The sequence below is a fragment of the Phocoena sinus genome, chromosome 6 (assembly GCF_008692025.1).
Source record: "Phocoena sinus isolate mPhoSin1 chromosome 6, mPhoSin1.pri, whole genome shotgun sequence".
In the NCBI taxonomy this organism is placed as follows: Eukaryota; Metazoa; Chordata; class Mammalia; order Artiodactyla; family Phocoenidae; genus Phocoena; species Phocoena sinus.
Window position 1 is genome coordinate 54,356,767 of NC_045768.1, and position 20,968 is coordinate 54,377,734.

General features: G+C 35.6%; 1 protein-coding gene across 7 annotated transcripts in view; it reads right to left on the reverse strand.

Moving 5' to 3' along the window:
- RFX3 (regulatory factor X3) overlaps window positions 1–20,968 on the reverse strand; it is a 290,721-nt gene that overhangs the window by 35,667 nt on the left and 234,086 nt on the right. For all 7 annotated transcript variants that reach the window (XM_032635923.1, XM_032635917.1, XM_032635924.1 and 4 more), the window contains 6 exons: window positions 19,116–19,237; window positions 17,266–17,378; window positions 13,282–13,397; window positions 12,690–12,844; window positions 8,602–8,699; window positions 5,068–5,217 (listed from right to left, as the gene is read on the reverse strand). In XM_032635923.1, the coding sequence (XP_032491814.1) occupies window positions 5,068–5,217; window positions 8,602–8,699; window positions 12,690–12,844; window positions 13,282–13,397; window positions 17,266–17,378; window positions 19,116–19,237 (754 nt within the window). The remainder of the gene's footprint in view (window positions 1–5,067; window positions 5,218–8,601; window positions 8,700–12,689; window positions 12,845–13,281; window positions 13,398–17,265; window positions 17,379–19,115; window positions 19,238–20,968) is intronic.

Below are 20,968 nucleotides of genomic sequence, written 5' to 3' on the forward strand. Positions count from 1 at the left end.
CAACATGCTAATAACTTTCAAGCTGTTCACATGTAGTATATACATATGCATGTATGCTTATGTACATATGTTATTTTAAAAGAGGATCATATTATACATTTTACTTGATATTCTGCTTAGTTTCACTTCAATATATATGATAAATGACTTTCCATATAGGCAAATGAGGAGCTATATTTATTGTTCAGTGAATGAATTTGCTTCAATGCATAAATATTCCATTATTTACAAAACCAATTCCATATAGTTACACATTTATGGTCATTCCAATTTCTTACTATTAGGAAGAATGCTGGAATTAGCAATCTAGTAACTACACCTTTGCTTACTTTTGTACTTTTTTCTATGTAATAGGTTTTTCAAAATACACTGTTAAATGACTCCCAGAACTTTTATATCAATTTAGGAGTCCAGAAGAGCACCCAGGGAAGAATTTATGTCTCAAGAAAGGATAGGAGAGGTTGTTTTCATTTTTTCATTAATGGCTAAGCATTTTTTTTATTGTGGTAAAAAACACATAACATAAAACTTATCATCTTAACCATTTTGAAGTGTACAGTATAGGAGTGTTTACTATATGCTAATTACTGTGCAATAGGTCTCTTTTTCATCTTGCAAAACTGAAACTCTATACCCACTGTGGAAGATTTTTTTGTGCATTGGTAAGAGGCAGGAGGAACTTACTGGTATCCTTGGAAGATTTTAATTTCATTTCTTAACATAAATTCAAACTCACTGCTTCCTAGGAAGTTAGTTCTTGCCAAGAGATAATGATAATCTAAAACTAAACTTAGAGAAATAAAGCCATAGGACATTATTCTGACTTTTCAAACTATATTATATTTCATTTTACTACTCTTAAGATTGAAAATATACTAACAATAGAGTACACTGTAATTACTCCTGTGAAGTATATTCCTGTGAAGGAGTTTGGATATTTCAGTTCTATAGTGGAAAAAGGTAAGGATGAAAATTAAAGATATTATTAAGTTGGAAATAAATTATCTCCAAGATGATAAGGAGTCAGTAGCTTCAAAATCAGAATGCCTTTTAAATACAGAAACACAAGTATATGCAAAAGTTAGGTTATCAGGTCAACCAACCCAAGTATATTTAGCCCATACTGTATTTGGAAAACTATCCATTTACACAAAACAATTCTAAAGCAATACTATTGTAATGCTATCAGTTAATTAAAACAGAAAACCAATTATACGGCAATAGGAAAATTATCCTGAATGCATGAGTTAAAGATTTAATTAGAGAAGAATGAAGTAATGAAAGAGATTTATGGATATCCTGAAAGAAACTTAAGCTCTTAGAGCATTAAAATATTGACACTTACATGTGATTTCATTGTTTTAAATTAAAGTTCCCTTATTACAAGAGCATCACCCTATATGTCTTACGGTGTCAGTCTTAACTGAGGTTAATCTCGTAGGGGCAGGGACTTCCAAATGAACAGGAGAGGGTGATGAAGGTGGAATGGGAGGCAGGAGACTGAAAACCAGGTAAAATGTGGAACAGAAGAGGAAAGAAAGGAGTTAAAGATAAAATATGCTAACCTGAGAAAGAGATTACATATGAAAATGAACAGAGTTGTGAGAGGTAAAATGTAGGGGGAAATGGAGGGCACACCACTGCGCTCATGGTCCTCTAACGAAAGGAAGGAGGTCTTGGAGGACAGATACTTAAGCACACAGGTTTCAGCACTAATAACTGTCATGCGGACCCAGAAAAACTTGGTAGCTGAGAATAAAGGAAGAGAAAAGGTAACCTCAGAGTCGGTGAGTGGGGGATGAGTAGTAGTATAGATGTATAACTGACCATTTATATGCAATAATGTTGCCAAGGCTGGCGTTTATAACCAGGAAGAACTCATTTCTATACATACTTCATAGGATTCAGACACACAACTATACGAATGAAAATAATGTTAAAACAGAAAATTTTAAATCTTTCTCAGATATTATTAGGAATAATTCTTAAATATATTTTCGGTTATTAAACTTAAATTACTTTTTGAAACTAGAAGTTGCCTTACCATTTCTACTCTTCTTAAAGTACTTTTAAACATATCTTTTCTGAATGAAGATTTGAAAAAAACATAACAGTATACATTTTAAGGCAAAAATATATGAACTCTTAATATTCCCACTAAAATCAGTTAATGTAAATTCCACTGAAATATGTAAAGTTAATGGATTTGTAAACGTGAGACAGTTTGTTCTTGTGGAGCTTACATATTTGCATGTGTGTGCGTATGTGTGCTTGTATATATAAAAATATTTACGTAGATCTAAGAAAAACTATACACATTAGAAGTTTAAACCCAATTCATGAAAGTCAGAATGAACTTAACTAATTAACGACACCCTAAAATAAATCAAACCCAAATATTACTTTTTGACATATTTTAAATGATAAAACTAGTCCAGAATTGTAGATTAAACTTTGTAGGAAATGGAGTAATAATTAGTTTATCTTTAAGCAACGCTATTGTTTTTTAAAACAGTTTTATTGAGACATAATTCACAGAGCGAACAATTCATTCATTTAAAGTATATAATTCAATGGCTTCTTTCAGTATATTCACAGAGTAGTGCCTCTATCATCACAATCAATTTTAGAATGTATTCATTTCTCCAAGAAGAAACCCCATACTACTCCTTATCTATCACCTCCCAATCCCACCAGTCTACAGGACTTAGGCAACTACTAATTTACTTTTTGTCTCTATACATGTATTTGTTCTGCACATTTCATATAAATGGAATCATGCAATGTACGGTCCTTTGTATCTGGTTTCTTTCGCTTAGCATAACGTTCATCTCTGTTGTGGCATGTATCAGAACTTCATCTTTTTATTGCCCGATAATATTCCATTGTGTGGAATATCACATTTTGTTCACATAGTCATCAGTTAACGGACATTTGAGTTGTTTCCACTTTTATGTGGTTAATATGAATAACGCTGCTGGAACACGCATGAACAAGTTTTTACCTGGACATGTTTTCATTTTTCTTGGTAGGTACCTAGCAGTGAAACTGCCAAATCATATGGTAACTCTAGGTTTAACCTTTTGAGGAACTGCTATACTGTTTTCCAGAGTGGCTGCAGTACTTTGCATTCCAATCACTAGCGTATAAGGGTTCCAATTTCTGCACACCCTCACCAACACTTGTTTATTATTTGTCTTTTTTTTTTTTTTTTTTTTTTTTTTGCGGTACGCGGGCCTCTCACTGTTGTGGCCTCTCCTGCTGCGGAGCACAGGCTCCGGACGCGCAGGCTCAGCGGCCATGGCGCATGGGCCCAGCCGCTCTGCGGCACGTGGAATCTTCCCGGACCGGGGCATGAACCCGTGTCCCCTGCATCCGCAGGGGGACTCTCAACCACTGTGCCACCAGGGAAGCTCTATTATTTGTCTTTTTGATAATACCCGTTTTATTTTTTGATAATACCCATTTTAGTGTGTGTGAAGTGGTATCTCGGGGTTTTTTATAGATTTAATTAATTAATTAATTTATTTATTGGCTGCCTTGGGTCTTCGTTGCTGTGCATGGGCTTTCTCTAGTTGCAGTGAGCGGGGGCTACTCTTCGTTGCAGTGCGCGGGCTTCTCATTGCGATGGCTTCTCTTGTTGAGAGCAGAGGCTCTAGGCGCACAGGCTTCAGTAGTTGTGGCTCGTGGGCTCTACAGAACAGGCTCAGTAGTTGTGGCGCATGGGCTTAGCTGCTGTGTGGCATGTGGGATCCTCCTGGATCAAGGCTCGAACCTGTGCCCCCTGTACTGGCAGGTGGATTCTTAACCACTGCGCCACCAGGGAAGCCCCTCAGTGTGGTTTTAATCTGTATTTCCCTGGTGGTTGCTGAATGAGTTTTCTGGTACTTTATTGGACATCTGTATATCTTCTTTGGAGAAATATCTATTTAGATCTATGCCCATTTTTTAAACGAGGTTGTCTTTTCATTGTTGGGTTATAATACTTCTTTTTATATAGTCTAGATATAAATTTTTATCAGATATATGATTTGCAAACATTTTTTCAATACTATAAGTTGTCGTTTCATTTTCTTGATGGTCTCTTTTGAAGCACAGAAGTTTAAAATTTTGATTATGTTCAATATTTATATATCTTTTGTTGCTTTTGCTTTGAGTGAGCCATGGACTGTTTTTTTATTCATTGGTAACAATTAGCGTCATTATTTTAGTATCTGAAATAAAATACTTGTTGGGATTCCATAATAATATTCCTAAAGTAGCTATTTTTTACGTGTACTTTGATGTACAAGTGAGTAGTTTCATCACTAGGTTAAAAAATTATTCTTTCATTTGGATGATCAAAAGAGTCAGATATGTTACACCTAATTCTTTTCAAATAACAAGTATTTACCAGGTACCTATAGTAAACTCTGAAATAGAGTTTCAAGGTGGGCCCCCCCCCCCTTTTTTTTTTTTTTTGCAGTATGCGGGCCTCTCACTGTTGTGGCCTCTCCCGCTGCGGAGCACAGGCTCCGGACACACAGGCCCAGCGGCCACGGCTCACGGGCCCAGCCGCTCCGCGGCACGTGGGATCCTCCCGGACCAGGGCACGAACCAAGGTGGGGCACTTTTGAAAACAAATTTCTCGTGTGCGTGTCACGGTGCTATGGGCTTTACATATTACTAAATACTTAAACAGTAATCTAAGATATGTGTTATAAAATGGAGAAAGTAAAGCCCAGAAGAGTTAAGGAACTTGCCCAAGACCCCACAGCTAGTAGATGAAAGCGTTTCATCTCCTGCCTACCAAACTTCACTGACTGTGGTCATCATTACTCTATTAATCATTCAGCAAACCCTGGTGACATATGTTGCGATCTAGCACTATAAATATTAGCAGACTTTAACCGCAAAACAGAGGAGTAAAGCCATAGCTGAGTAAAACTCTCCTCTTTCAGGATATTGTGAATCTAGATGTGCCTGTGAATTGATGTAACTTTGAAAAGAAATATGATGATCCTAATTAAGAAGAAAAAAATTGGATACTTTTCATTAAAAGACACGTTTTGAAAGAAAACAGAGTACCTGGACATTGGCAAAGTCGACACGGTTGAGGTCATTGAGCATCTGGTTGATCTGAGAAGTGTTCTGAAGCACTGCACGAGCTGCCTGGGCCAGGTGATTGAGCGACGTGTATCTTCGCAGAGTCTGGGCAAAGGCACTTACAGCTGCAACCTGTAAAGAAATCCAATTAAGTTGGGATTTTTTTTTCCCCCTCCAGTAAAAGAAACCACTGCAATCTTCAAATCTTTATTCCCTTGCCAAATTTTAAATGCTTCCCTCTGATACTTATTTCAAATTCATTTGGTGAGAGAGCTTACTTGTAAATTATGGCATGTAAACCTCTAAACCAAGTATTACTTTCCTTTTGAGTAGGCTGAGGTCAAGGCTAAAACAAACTCCCACATTTTTCGACATCTGAGTGCACCATTAATTAAACCAGTCTTGCAAGTAGCTACTAATCCATAGCAAGAAATGATTTAGTCGAGACAAGTAGGAAAAATGTTGATTTTCATTTCTTATTCTCTGTACGACAGTCAACTACAAACTAAGCAAATAAAATATTTTTTCCTTTTACTTGGAAAACCACACTATCCAGTCCCACTTTTTAAACTGGATTAAAAAACATGCTTTTCAGAGCACTGTTATTAAGATTCACTCTTTTTACCTTTATTTTATAGAGGTGAAATAGGAGTGGGTAATTCTGAGGTGAAATAAGAACACTCAAAGACTTTATTAGCAAATACATAGCTAATAAACTTATCGGATACAAGCAACTCTTCAGAATTTGAATTTCTGTAAAAGGGCTATCCAGAAAAATCTCCATTTGTCCTTCAAAATGTACTTTCCGGCCTTCTCCATTCTGCTCTGTGCCCAGGAAGACTAAACTGAATAGATTACATTAACTGCCTCTCTTGCCCTTTGGCTTCCAGTTGGGTTTGGCCAATGAAAGGCACTGGTAGGAGACTGAAGGATGGAAGAAAGTAGTCAAACTATTAATTCCCTCACAACCTCTGCCCTCTCCTTCATAAGGCCACAGTTCTGGAGGAAGGAGAAGATCTGATGCCATAATCACTTCTTTCCCCTTCAGACCTAGGGATGGGCAGGCTTCCCACTATTTTGCTAGTCCTGGGGTGCTGTACCATTCCTCCTTGGTTTTCTTAACTCTTTTCACACGTTTAGAAACAGACGCTTCTTAAACTCTATTCAATTATCCTCCCCTTTGGATATACCATTTTTTTCCTGCTGAAACCCTGAACAAACTGGGTTATATTGAAAGATAGCAAAGCTAACGACAAAGAAAAAGTCTAGGTAAATATCTAAATCTCATGATCTCATGAAAATTTGTTACTTGAATAGCAGATCTAATGAGGACTTTAACATATTTACAGGAATGACATTAAATTACTATGGGTATATAACAAGCAATTGATTGCACAGTCAGTTGGCTGAGCGGTAAAAGGTGTTCCACAGGCCAAAGGATGCTCTATCTTGATAGTGAGATGTTTCAGGACCACGTGGAACTTGGGGGACGTTCACATACCCCCAAAGAGAGTATTTCACATTTTCCCATCTCTGTGGTTTATACTAATCAAGGACATATCACGTGCCAGGCACTGTGTTAAATGCCTAACATACATTACCTTGCTCAATTCTCATAAACATTCTATTAGACACATGTTGTGACTTAGGGAGGTTAACGATCTTGCTCAAGGTTACACAGAAACTACAGTACAGTGGTGGGATATGAATCCAGGCATTTTGATAATAACTTTCAGTCACAACCTCATTATGCTGTTTCCACTGTCACGCTAGATCATCTTTGTTGATTAAATGCTCAGCTGAAAAAAGGCTGCATGTCCGTGAGAGAGGAATAGCAGAAGGCACCTTCCTCCAAGGTAAACCACCCAAATCAACTCTAGAGATCAGTGAGATGGCCCATATTGCAGATGGATTGCTACCAGATCCACTTTGATGACACTGGGGCAGGAGGTACTTTTAGCTGTTTGAAAGTATTGTTATAACTATGACTGACTTTGCAAGTTGGAAAACATTCCTCTGACCTTCATAATCAAATAGCACCTCCTTTATTTGCCCACCTGAACGTGGCACTCTAGAATAGCACTACCATGGAGAGTTTTCTGCAATGATGGAAACTCTCTACTTACGTGTTACCCAGTATGGTAACTACTAGCCACATGGGTTAAGGTGCACTTGAAATGTACCTAGTGTGACTGAGGAAGTAAATTTCGATGCAATTTAATTAAACTTACAATTTAAATAGCCACATGTGGTTAGCCCTACTGTATTGACAGCACAGCTCCAAAGCAACAATCTAAGGTGGGCATATTCATGAAATGTGTCCTATACATTTTAGAGATAGAATGTGTTATTGCAAACCTTAAGCTGAAGCAGACTTGTGCTATCACAGACTTGTCAGCTACAAGAGCTTCAATTACACTCTCAAACTGAAAGCCAAGGCATATTGCTGGCATCTGACAGTAGATACAGACCCTGACAAAAGGCCACAAATGTGATTTTTGTTATCAAAGTTTAGACAGAATCAGTCCAATCTGTCATGTATGTTCACAGATTAACCTAAAGTAACATGGTTAGTAGGGGACAAAGTGGAGAGGAGAATTCATATCTCTAGCTAAATAATCCACATTCCTGAAATATACTCATCAACTATGAGATAACTGTTCTCTTTAAGAAATGATTACTTGGGCTTCCCTGGTGGCACAGTGGTTAAGAATCCGCCTGCCAGTGCAGGGGACACGGGTTCGAGCCCTGGTGCAGGAAGATCCCACATGCCGTGGAGCAACTAAGCCCATGCACCACAATTACTGAGCCCATGTTCTAGAGCCCGCCAACCACAACTATGGAGCCTGTGCTCTAGAGCCCGCGAGCCACAACTACTGAAGCCCCCGCACCTAGAACCCGTGCTCCGCAACGAGAAGCCACGGCAATGAGAAGCCCGCGCACCGCAACAAAGAGTAGCCCCTGCTCGCGGCAACTAGAGAAAGCTTGCACACCGCAACGAAGACCCTACGCAGCCAAAATTAAATAAATAAAATTAATTTGTTTTAAAAAAATGATTACTTGATTCACAAAAGCATTCTCCAGTGTTAAAAAACCAAAACATCCTGAAAAGCAAATGGTTATTAATTTACACGAACATTTCGGAATACAATGAGTATAGTAGGGGACCTAAAAATTCTAAAACTCAAATGGAAACTATTTGAACATTCTAGGCTGTTCTTTTCAATAACTGAAATTAAGCAATCTTAAATATACACTTTAGAAAAGGGCTGATAAATACACCACATCTAAAATGTTTCTCTAGTCTCTCTGAAAAGAGTATCATCAAACAACATATCTTGTGCAAGTTCTTTACCACATGGTTATAAAATACAAATACAAAAATCAATTTAAAAAGATTTAGTTTATTATAATATTAATATTCTACATAATATCAGCTGATAGGACAGATTGAAAATTCATAGTTCATAACGATTTCCTAAAGACAAAAGAAAAAGCAAGGACATAAAAGTGTACCTTGGTTTGTATCATTCTCTGTGGAATATTGTTCATGGCATTGGAAAGCCAACCTTCAAGGCTTTTTGCAAAATTTCGAATGGCTTGGGTCAAGGCACCTAAATGTTAAAGAATAAAAGCAGAACGAAAAAGATACCAAAGAACATTAATCTTTATGCTAGAATAAGGGAAAACATGCAAGCACAACATGTGAAATAGCACAGAGCTTATATTATCCTCATTGATAGGACTTTATTTAACATTATTCCTAACTTTGAAAGAATCCAAATATTATATCATGGGCTTGTCTTTTAAAGCTATTTTGTTCCCAGATACTTATGATACTTTGTTGGGAAATGAAAACATTCAAACATTTTTGCTTATAGCAACATATACCAGTTGTGAATATACTTATGGAATTTTTTTATCTTAGACAAAACACTCTTTTCAAAAACAGCTTTGTGCTCAAAGGCTAAGTATTTTCTTTAGAAATTCTTTATCTTGACTTTTTTCAAGCTCTTAACCTATTTTCACTTCTTTAGTTAAAAAGAAAATAATGCAAAGCTTTCTCTTTTTCTCTATGCATCTCTTTACATTAGAACATGTCAATTAGAGTAGATATCTCTCACTCGTGTTGAAAAGTAAGGTAAAATTAAAATTGCCTGCCTTGATACTTCTGGATAACTATTCTCCATTTCACTGGCAGGTAGCGATAAAAGATCACCGTGAAAATGAAATTGCTGTCACAGAGGCCAATATTCTTAAGATATTCCTAAAACAGTCCATTCCATACTCTTTACATCTCTGTTAAAACCTGAATAGGGATAGGTCCCATGAGAGTAGTGTTTATGGTGGTCATAAAAAGATTAGAAGCATTTTCCGTTAACAGGGGTGATTATGACTATTTTATAAGAACGGATCTGCTTACTGAGATGGCTGTATAATAGGAAACAGAATTCTTCTCTTGTTCAACAAGTAATTCAGTCAGTAGCATTTTACTTCACCTGTGCCCAAGGCTCCACAGTGTAGGGAGCAGTTTTAGACATTTAATAAGTAAGTGTTTGAAGCACCCACAACAGAAAATAAATCCCTGTGGGTTCCCTATAATGTGGGTAAGTCTTACAATTGGTAGTCCACAATAAGAGACAGAGAGGTTACATTTTTGTCCAAGGCTCCCAAGAATATTAATGTTAATGATGGGATTAAATTCCTTGGTTTTTCTTTCTGTGCTCAAATGAGTCTGACATGCTTCTTTACTACTTTTGTTAAAGCAGGGTTAGAAATAATTAACTTACTCAAATTAATTGCAAAAGACATACATTTTACTATTCCAATAATAAAAACAACTAATTTTTAAAAATTATTTCTTTAAGTGGTCAAATGACAGAAGAGAAACTGAGATGGCTACATTTTGATTAGGAAAAACACTCAAGAAGTGCAGACTTTTAACCATGAGAATCATCTATTGGAAACACTGAGCTGGAAATTTCTTGAGAACTAAGTTTTTGAAATTTCCAAAGCTTCTCACTTCAGCCAAAAAGAAAAAAGAAAGAAAAATATTTTTCTGTTGTATTATGTACTGGAACCATGGAGGGCAGGCATGAATGGAAATGAAAAACAGTGGAAAAAAAAATTAAAGACCCTCTTTGAAACTCAGTAAAATTTTGTATACGATTCAATTTGGCTATCTGTATTATGTAGTTTTCTATAATTAATATATAATAATTATTTAATCTGAAAAAAACAAGAACTGAGAAAAGTTACTTAAAAAATTTAATATGGGTCTTGTTTTATTTAGACACATTTAATGCTAGGGAGATTGTAAAATAAAAAGATATGCTTTGTATCTCAAATGATTGTAAGTTTTTCCTTTTTTGTACTAAATGACATTTTGGGTCACCTTTAATTATAATCATAAATTGTACATTTGAGTGTTACCAGTTGAGTTCTTACACAATTTTTTACACTTCACTTTTTTTTCCCCATTTTCAAATAAATGTATTTTAGAGTATAGTAGCTTCAAGCTGACTTTAAATTAGTGTGATATGCAGACTTTTTTGGCTAAAAAAAGGAATCCCATCTGGACAGTAAATGGTAGAGTGAAGTACTAGTAGCCAGGAAAATTAAATTTTCAAAAATAAAATTAAGTTTGTTCTCTCTATAGGGATTCATGTCAGATCAAATTGTGCAGATTGACAACTTTTTCTCATGAATGGATGGTTAGAAATTTAAAACTACTCTAAAGCCAACTTGTCTCAACCTGCTTATGATTAATATTAAAATGCACAATCAGAAGATAGTGATCTACACTGTATTTTAAGCATTATTTTTGTTAAGTCTTGTTATAGAACAGGAATTAAAATTCCAAATTTACTTGGTAGGATGGCACCTTAATGCACCTTGTAATTTCAGAGAAACTGTAAAACTATACTCATAACTCCTGAATTTGAGTTGTCTGAATGCAGAGACAAACTACTTGACAAAATAAAACGGTTTTCAAATCAAAATTTGCCAAAAACAAAGGTCATGTGTATTGTGTGCTTAAAAATTCTGGGGTTTAAAGCCAACTACACTTGATACGTGATTTAACTTAGGGAACCGCTGAGTTTACAAGTTAAAGTCTTGTGATGCTAACATAGAAGCAACAGATTTTAGAATTGTTTAATGAACACTGATGTTGTTGACTGGCCTCAAAAAAGAAAGCGTTCACTGACACCTTTTCTTATATCTCATGAGAGAACTTTGTGTTGGTGGCAAGATGTCACAGGCTAATGAGGTACCCTATGCAACTTCTCTTAAACATCTCTAGAGATTATCACTCAGAGCACAGGAAGCAAGACAAAAACAGGAAAATCAGATTCTGGAACATAAATCAGTAGAGAATTTACACGTTGAAATTTTCCAAGACAACATCACTTTTAATCAATCTTTAGTCAGGAAACTTGGTGCAGATAGGGTAGAAAATATTAGTAATTTATAAAAATGTGAGACCATGGCAGCTGGATTTTTAAAAAACTAATTTCTATACAAATTTATGTATGTTTATGTGTGTGCTCATTGATATTATATGTAAATGTATGTCTAAGCATATATTTTAAGGTGGTAGGGAACATATGAAATAACTCATATCTTCCACTGTTATCATATTTTAAAAAAGAAAGTATAAACATACAAATGTTAGTATCTTCACCATTTCTTGCTAAATCCCTATTTAAATATTTTCTGGAATAATTTAACACAAATTAACTGTGAAGAGTGTACTTCGAGTACATGGCTGCTAATTTTACAAGCTAAAAGATTGCTTTTACCTTATTAATGTCATTGTAGAGTAGCAATACTGTTCCATATCTTTAAAAGTTAAGGTTACCAGTAGGTGCTCATAAAGGTGTAGACCTAAAATCACTTCAACTGTCTCTAACACAAGTATCCATGATGGCTCTTATAGTGACACTTGCAAAAAATAGCTTTGTTTGCAACAGGGTAGTTTAAAAAACACTATCACTTAAAAAAGTAATCTAATTTATCTACGTAATTCCTATTTGCTTCATGGCAGGCATACACTGCTAGTGCAGGTACATTGATTTTTCTCTCAAAATGCCAGTTAACCATTACTGTTAATGGAAACTGCATTTGTAGTTCTTAACGTGATGTCGGTGACAAAGTAAATGCTTTTATAAAGAAATTCAACTTCAGTAGAAACCAAGATAAATTCATTTCAAATCAAAAGCAAACATGAAAGAGGCTGGTCTAGCAATTACAGATTTCAAAAATTCGGGGCTTTATGAAGGAAACCCTTTTCCTTGGGTAGAATGATTTTCACATGGTTGACTGGCCTGGGAGTGTTCTTGCAATTAGTCATTGGGGCTGTCACATCTATAGGTTGTCTTTTTTGTCAAAAAGAAAATGAAAGATTGAAAAACAGAGAATTTTTCCCTTTTTACTACAGTTTTGCTCTAGGCTGCTTTCATGCAATACTCTGTGTTGCATGTTTTCTATTTGGCAAATTTAATGAGATTAGAATCATTCTAGTTTGCAACGTCACTACCCAAAACTTCCTGGGTGGAATGTATGAGAACAAAAGCATCCGTACTTGTCTGCATTTAACTTACTAGGAATAGGTCTAAGGACGTCGGGGATGAGAATCTCCACCAAAGCCTGGTACATCCCATGGTCACAGTTACACATCCATTTCAGGATAGACTCATGTTTGCACAGAGTTATCAGCTTTGCTTTCGGAAGTCGACTTTCTATTTCACTCAGATTGCTGGTGTGAATAAATGTAGCAAATGAATAGATGGCAAATGAGGATAAAAAAGAAAATGGACTTTAAAAATAGTTTTAGTTTATCAAATATTACTGAGGTTAGAACTATACCACCATTGCCCTGGTGCCACACGGCTGGATATATATAACACTCCCCCAGAGCTGCCTATGCACGTTAATACTTTCTGACGGTATGAAAGGCAGATATGATACTAATTCCATGAGGATGAAATAGTTCTACTGCAGTCCCCCAAATCAATATAAATGGGAGCTATAATACACACGCTGAAACCTCAAAAGAGTAGTTTGTGGTTTATTTCAATCTATTCAATTAATGTTATCAGGTAAGGTTCACAACTGGTATACATATCTCTAATTTGTTAGCTGTGACATCTACTCAGCCATGAAAATGAATTGGAAAAGCATGTTGATTCTGACCTTGATTCAGTAATGGTAGTGCCGTCAGCTGGAGTAGAGGGAGAATAGCGCCAGAATGTTTGCCACAATTTTTCTATCAGGCTAAACTGAAGATTCACAACAACGTCCAATATTGCCTAAAAAACAAAATGGTTATTGATATTACCTTACAAAATTTCTTATGGGGATGTGTGAGGAGTACATACTGTAACAAGACTTAAATGTAAAGATACTTTTGGGTTCATAAATTAATATGGTAAAACTGGACTAAATTTTGCCAATGGAAATGGGAAAACAAAAGAGATTAGCTAGGAAAAAACTGGGGGAAATAACTCTTAAATGATTAAGCAGGGTAACTTGTATTCCTCCCAGAATAACCTCACGTCCCACCCTTACTTTTTCCTCTCTCTTTTCTCTCCATTTTCATGCTTGCTTCCCTAACTTTTCTTTCATTCCTTAACCCACTACTTCCCCGGTTCCCTTACTATTCTCAGATCCACAGGGACACAGAACATACATTCAATTCACATCAGTCTTTACTGGACTAGCTGTGTCCACTAGCCATAAAAAAAAAAAAAAAAAAAGCAGAAGAGAAGGGTATGGAGGTGCTTGTGTATGGCAGACGGAGTTAGGGCTCAATCAGCTCTGGTTAGGGTTGCTGACCATGGGTTCTGGAGTGTTCCTAGCCAAGCAGAGGCTGAGGGCAGAAACTACAGAGTCAGGCTGACCTCCAGAGGGTACTGCCTGTCTTGGCAGAAGAAAAGCACAGCAAGCACCTCTCTGTGGTCACAGAATGGCTCACATTCAATCCTCTCTCAGCATACACCCTTTAGAGAGAAGCTATAAGACTATCCCCTTTTCTAACCTCGGGGGTGGGGCCCTCACCTCCTCCTCCTTAATTTTATCTCTTAGATCTCCAGCTGCATCAAGGACATTTTTATTTTTTTGATGATGCTAAAATTTGCCACTTTCATTAACTTTTGATGATCATATTTAATTTCACCCTGCCATTGCAATTAGTCTGCAAATTCGCCTTCAGATAAAAAGCAGTCATAAAACCAAAACTTGTTTGTACAAAGATCACGTGATTCTGTGATTATTTTCAGTATAAAAGACAAGTCCTCAGTATAATGTGTTTGATGTCACCAGCACTGAGAACAAAAACACGTAAAACAGTCCCTTCAAGATCTGCAAAATTCATAGAAGCTAAGAGACAGCAAGGGGCAATCGAGAGAATCAATCTGAACATTTAAGGCAGAAAGAGGAAACTGTAACTTTGTAATTCTGGAGTCTGTGCTACCCGTGTAGATCTGGCCCTGTGCATGATACAGAGAATAATTGATGTTCTATACAAAAACACTCTGAGACCAATTCAAGTATTAAGCAAAATCCGTTTGGGGGCATGTTCTGGGAACTAGTAGGAAATGTTGCATGTAGTTGGAAAATGAAAATGGAGGGAAGGGGACTAATTAATTAACACTCTCCTCACCCTTTAATATCAGCAACAATAAAAACACAAAAGCAAGCCCTGGAAGGAAAGGCATCCAGATGTCCTTGCTCCCAGGCAAAACCCAAAACCTTCTCAGGAGGCAAATTATTATAGCTGTGCTTTCCCAAATGTAGTTTAGGCACATTCTGAGAGATGTCTATTAATGAAGCAATTAGTAATATCTGATATAATACCTTACATATTTCTAGCTATGAGACTGCTGTAAGGACACTATGCATATATTAAAAGAAAAAAATGACTGTCAGAGCATCTTGTGTAGAAAATTATATTTGTTCCTTACATAACTAGTGATACTTCCAAAATATCTTTGATAAGCCAACTGTGCAAATTCCAAATAACAGCCAAAATGGGTATATTAATCTTTCTTAAAAAACATAAATTATAGGAAGTATGAAATAAAATAAGGCAAGTCACAAATTCAGTGCACCTTAAATTAAGTATCTCTTCAAATGAAATAATCTCAAATAATTCTTCCGAAAAGGACATTCATATCAGCCACATTTAGTCAGTTTTACAAATGAATAAAACATTTTATCATTTGTCCACCCACTTTTAAATATGTTCAAACTAAAATGTATGCCAAATATAGTTTAAAATAATCTGTATTTCACTGGCTCAGGGCAAACAACCATTTACAGGACTGGATCCGAGACTCAGGCACCTGTCCTTGAAAAGTTTGGAAGTGTGACAGGAAAAAATAATTAGAATTCTTCCTTTTCATATATGTCTTTATGCCCCATGAGAGGTGGCACGAACACTGGTAACTCCGAAATAAATGAGGATCATTCTATGAACTGCCATTTCCCATGCAGATTAATTACTATATATGTTCATATCTCTTCATATAGAGTATTCCTGGCAATTAATGAAAATTTTGTAATCCAAAGAATATTTTCATCTTATTGGGGGAATTTTTCATTTAGATTAATTTTAATGTATACTCTTTAGTAATGTAAATAATCATGCTCCAAGTTATATTTTGAATAAATATGAGCAACTTAAAACAATCCAAAATATATTTGTGTAGGCGGGGTTGCTTGAAGCAAGGTTCACCTGAACACAGAGAAATGAGAAACTGATTAGAGAATCTTTATGTAAATCTTCATTGAATATACATGGTATTCATGCAGAAAGAAAGAGAAATTTTTTTCTAGATAGGTAAGGATCAACCAGAAATTCTCTAATATTGGGAAAAGCAGTCAAAGAGAAACAGATAGTAAGTGTTTTTCATCATAACAAGGAATGTTGGGAACAACAAACTGGTAGGACATGTTGAAAAACACTTCTGGCACACAGTTTGTTAATAAAGAGAGAACTTGCCCTTGGTTGTTAATAATCTAGCACCCCTGACAAGTACTCAGATTCACTCAAGCAGTTCTTATTTCTGGAGTGGGAAAAAAAATCTGTGAATGTTATGAGCTGAGACTTCTCACTGCATACTGCATTGTCAGCAGTCAGGAGGACTGCCCAAGGGTTATCTTTTACTTCTAAGTAGATCATAAATAGCCCTGGAATAAAGCTACTTAAGTTCTAAACTGTTCCTCTTTCAAAAGGAGGGGTACTTTAGAAGACTCTTATTGCAATCTGTTATCTTCTTTCTACCAGGTGAGCTGCAGGTACGAGCGGGCTTGGAGAGAGTTCACCTCCTGGAGACAACGTAGCCAATTTTGATATAGGATACTCAGAAAGGGAGTAGGAGTAGGGATGGAAAACACCAAGAGAAAACTTAATTAACCATGAAAACAAAACAAACAAAACTAGAGCCTCAATGATCCCTGGAAGGAACACCTAAAGTGCTTTATAAAACATTTCTAGAAAATAGTTTTGATAGAAATACACAGCTATCATGTAAAATTCAAAAAGTTATAAGAGTATATTGAAAAATTAAGTCTCTTTCCCCTGACTCCCAGTCACTAAGTTTTGTTCCCAAAGGCAACCAGCATTAATATTTTGTTCTTTCTTCTGGAGAGATGTATATAACATGTTCTTTTTCACTCAAGTGATAATATATTATACTTGCTGTTTTACATCTTGCTTTTTCCCTTAAAAACAAATCCTGAAGCTTGTTCCAAAAAGTACATTTAGAGTTGCCTGTTCTTTTTAATGGCTGCATAGCATTCTACTCTATAGATCATACCATATTTTATTTATTCAGTTCCCTGTTAGATATTGAAGTTATAAGCAATCTTTTTCATTAAAAACCATAATGCAACAAGCTCCCTGTACACTTATCTCTTCCCCTACATGTAAGCATTTTTCTAGAAGGAGTACCTAGAAGTGGAATTGCTTCATCAAAGGATTCGTATTAGAATAGGCTAAGAAGATGGAAAGTAAAATTTATTCTCCCCGAGACATGAAGAAAAGATAACGTATTAGTGCTCAAAGAAATATGAAGTAACTTTTATCTGTCCTCTAGGAATATGTTTGATTATTTTGCTTTAGCAAGTTGCCTGGCAAAACTTAGCACGTGTCCGACTGTGTTTGAAAAGACTTACCTCACAGTGCTCTCGATAAAGACTCTGCAGTGACTTGATATCCTCAAAGGTAGTACCATCTGGCAGAGAAGAGATTTCAACTTCTCCAAACTCTGGAAGTGCTCGAGATGCATCTGTTACCATGACAACACAACAGAAAAAAAGTTATTGTGGATGGTGCCAATTACAGCTTAATGAGGGCAAATTTAAGAAGATTAAAAAGGAAAAAAATTTTAAAGGTCAGTGGTCCAAAAAGCAAGGACTTTTCATATTAGTATTTTATAAACAAAACTTAGCAGCAGCAGCAGCACCAAAGAATAGAGAGGATACTTCTAAAATTTTGGAGAAACTAAATTTTCACTATGATTATATTGGAAATAACACAGCTCAGTGTCTCTCAATATAGGACCCCTATGATAAGAAAAATACCTTGAGCTGGCCAGTATCAATTTTAGTTATTTTTATCATTATATTACTTAGGTACATAAAAATAAATCTAGCTTTAAACTTATTATGCTTATACCTCTCATATAATCATAAACCAAAAGACCTACGAAATAAGTACAAAGAAACCTAAAAAAATAACATTAAACTTAACAACATTAATTTGATATGATAGATGATGCTGTTGTCCTGTAACTAAATTACCTCTTGCAACATGAATATGGTATTGACTGCTGCAGCGCAGGATCTTTCGAGTTTGATAACCCTATACCAACACGTACTTCATGATGGCTGGTTCTCCCATTATGCTTCTATATTCAAATGAGCTGTGAAACTTTCCTCTACACAGAGCATTGGGACATCATTTAGCCTTCCCTTGGTATGAAGGCGTAATTTACACAGTAAGTCTCTCTCTATTCTTCTCTCATTGGCTCTGGACAATAATGCAATACACTTTGCTGCCAACCTTATGATAAATTCAAATACAAATGTGGAAACTAAAATTGCAGAACAGTATTCGTTCTAGTCTTCCAGGTAAGCCAGAATACGCTTTTATTTTTTTTTAAGATTATAATTGAAATAAGGCCACAAAATAAAAAACATAAAGAGTCTTGCTGAAAGCTCAAGGGTCTACAAGAATATACTTGAGGACTCTAGTTTGGGAATGCTGCCATAATGCTTTCATCTTCAGTAGCCATTCTGACCCCAGAGTACATTTCAGTTGTCTTTGTCAGAAAGTGCACATAGACACATATACACACACACAGACACATACACACACGCACTCTCTGAGAGCTTCTACTTATCTTGATCTGTTGTACCGAAACTATGCATGTTCATCTCTAGAAGAGCTGTCAATTAAAGTGCCATTTTTGCACCTTTAGCTATGACAGGAATATGCAAAATGTTCAAGTTCCACTTCCTTAACTCTTTAAATAACAAGAAACATGCATACCATCTATAAAATTACAAAAGTAGGAAATACTGTGATCAATTTAAAAGAATAAATTACTTTTTAAAAGTTTATAATAATTTTTTCTAATCTGAGACTAAATGCATATGCAACTTTATACGCAGGAAATGAGAATTCTTTTTGGCACTTCAAGTTACTACTGAAACTACCACACAATTTTGATCATAAATGCCCAATTAATACAAATTCTGGAAAACAATTTCATAGAAATAAGCCTTTAATTCAGATGCATTTAAAAGTTCTTCATAGCTTGAGATTTTAAAAAATAAGCTCTTTTTCTATGAAAAAGTAGAAATGAACTAGAACTATCATATAATGTGCATAGTTTCAGCACACAAAAAAAATCTACGTAATTAACATCTGTAATAGACATTGTACTTGGAGAAAACACTACTGTTGTTCTCTTGTTTTCAAAATCCTGATAGCAACTAATATGCATTACACCTTAACATACCTAAAAACTGTTGATGATGTTGACTTTGGGCAATTACAGTTTGCTCAACAGATGTGCCTGTCTGTTGACCACTTCCTGTGAAACCATCTGCAACCCCATCCACTTTCTGCATGGGCTTGTACCTAAAAATATTAGATGGGAAAAAACAAATAAACCAAATTATTCCTTGCTTTTTTGTACTACACAAAACTCCCAAGGCATTCAATTTTGTTCTGTCTTCTTTAATGTCTTACGATAGTTGTAAGAACTTCTTCCTTGACAGTCTCATAAAGTTAGGATGAAGAAATTTTTAAAATTGTAAAAAGGAAAAAGAAGGGGAGGGGCTTAGGAAGGGGACCCATTTTCGAAAATTCAGAAATTTAGCTAAGAATGAAAGTGTTATGAGGTATTTCTTTGGACAGCAGTAGCAAAGATGTCCATGATTATAGTTTTAATACACAGTTTGAACATAACTTTTAATGGCCAATGGATCAAGGGAGAAACATGTTAAATACATTGGGATGTTAATCTGAATTAAGATCTAGGACATTGGGCCTGAGAAATGTTAATGAATGGCTTTCATTTAATTTATATCTCCAAAATATGATTCAGCCTACAAACTCTACCATACTGTTTTTCATATCACCTAAAGCCTCCCATGCATATCAACACATTCATCTCCTTTGACTCCTGTCCACATCTGCAAATACAAAGACCATAAGCATCAGCTTGCAGCAAAATGCATGCAAAAATCCATCTACACACCTAGGTTATCAAATTTAAAAAATAAAAAGAATCAAAGTCAGCTACAATTATGTATTTATATTTAGGTCCTCGTTATACAAACTCATGAACGTTCCATACTGCTAAAATAGAGAAAATATGCTTCAGCAGCACGGGCAAGAAGGGAAAGACTGCTTGGGAGAGAAATACCGCATACCAAAAATGCATAGGTAAGTCTCCTAGGATAAGCAAATACAAAGTAAGAAATAAACAGCAACTATAATTTCTTCTTTCTCTAAGATTTCATATTTTTCTTCATTTTAGAAATTTAAAAAACAGATAAACGCAAGAAAAAGTTAAAATCTACAATGAGCTTATTACCTAGAGATGTCATCATGCACGTTATGTTGTTTGTCCTTCCATTTTTTCCCATTTCTAATTATATTTATAAACAGAACCACCTAATATTCTCACCATCCAGATACTTGACTCGTACACTGATACCATAAGTTAACTGTATCATTAATATGAAGTTACTGTAAGTAACAATGTCCCCACTACATGAACAAGATACACTCAAAGATGCCTGCACTCTGACAACAGATAGAAAATGAACGGACCTGGTGAAACACTGCACAAACTAACGCTGACGTTGCCTTAGGAAATGATTCAATCTTGAATGTTATTAATTATGACTTAGATAAATGAAATTTCCACGAAAAACTGCAAAGTCACTCATAATGACATTTACATGTATTTGTTATTTGATAGCATCTCACAAAGAACTATATGAAAAGCAAAAATAAAGTTAGAAGATGAACAGGGTGAAAAAAGGGTACAACACACTCATTCTTGTTATCATTTTAGTGATGACCCTGTACCACCAAAATGTTGGTTGTTATTTTCTGATGATATAAAAGAACTCAAACCTATTCTTTTCATTGATGGAAAAAAAATCTGGAAGAACTCTTCAATTGGGGCCACACCAAGAGATAACACAAGGGTTAGTATTGTGATGTGCTAGAAGTGCCATTTCTAAAAAATTGAATGTTTTCCTGATTTTTTTTTTCCTCCTTAAAGAATCATCTTAGAGAGGCAAAAAAAAAAAAAAAAAAAAAAAAAAATCCTTGTGAGGCAAGAACTTGGGGTAC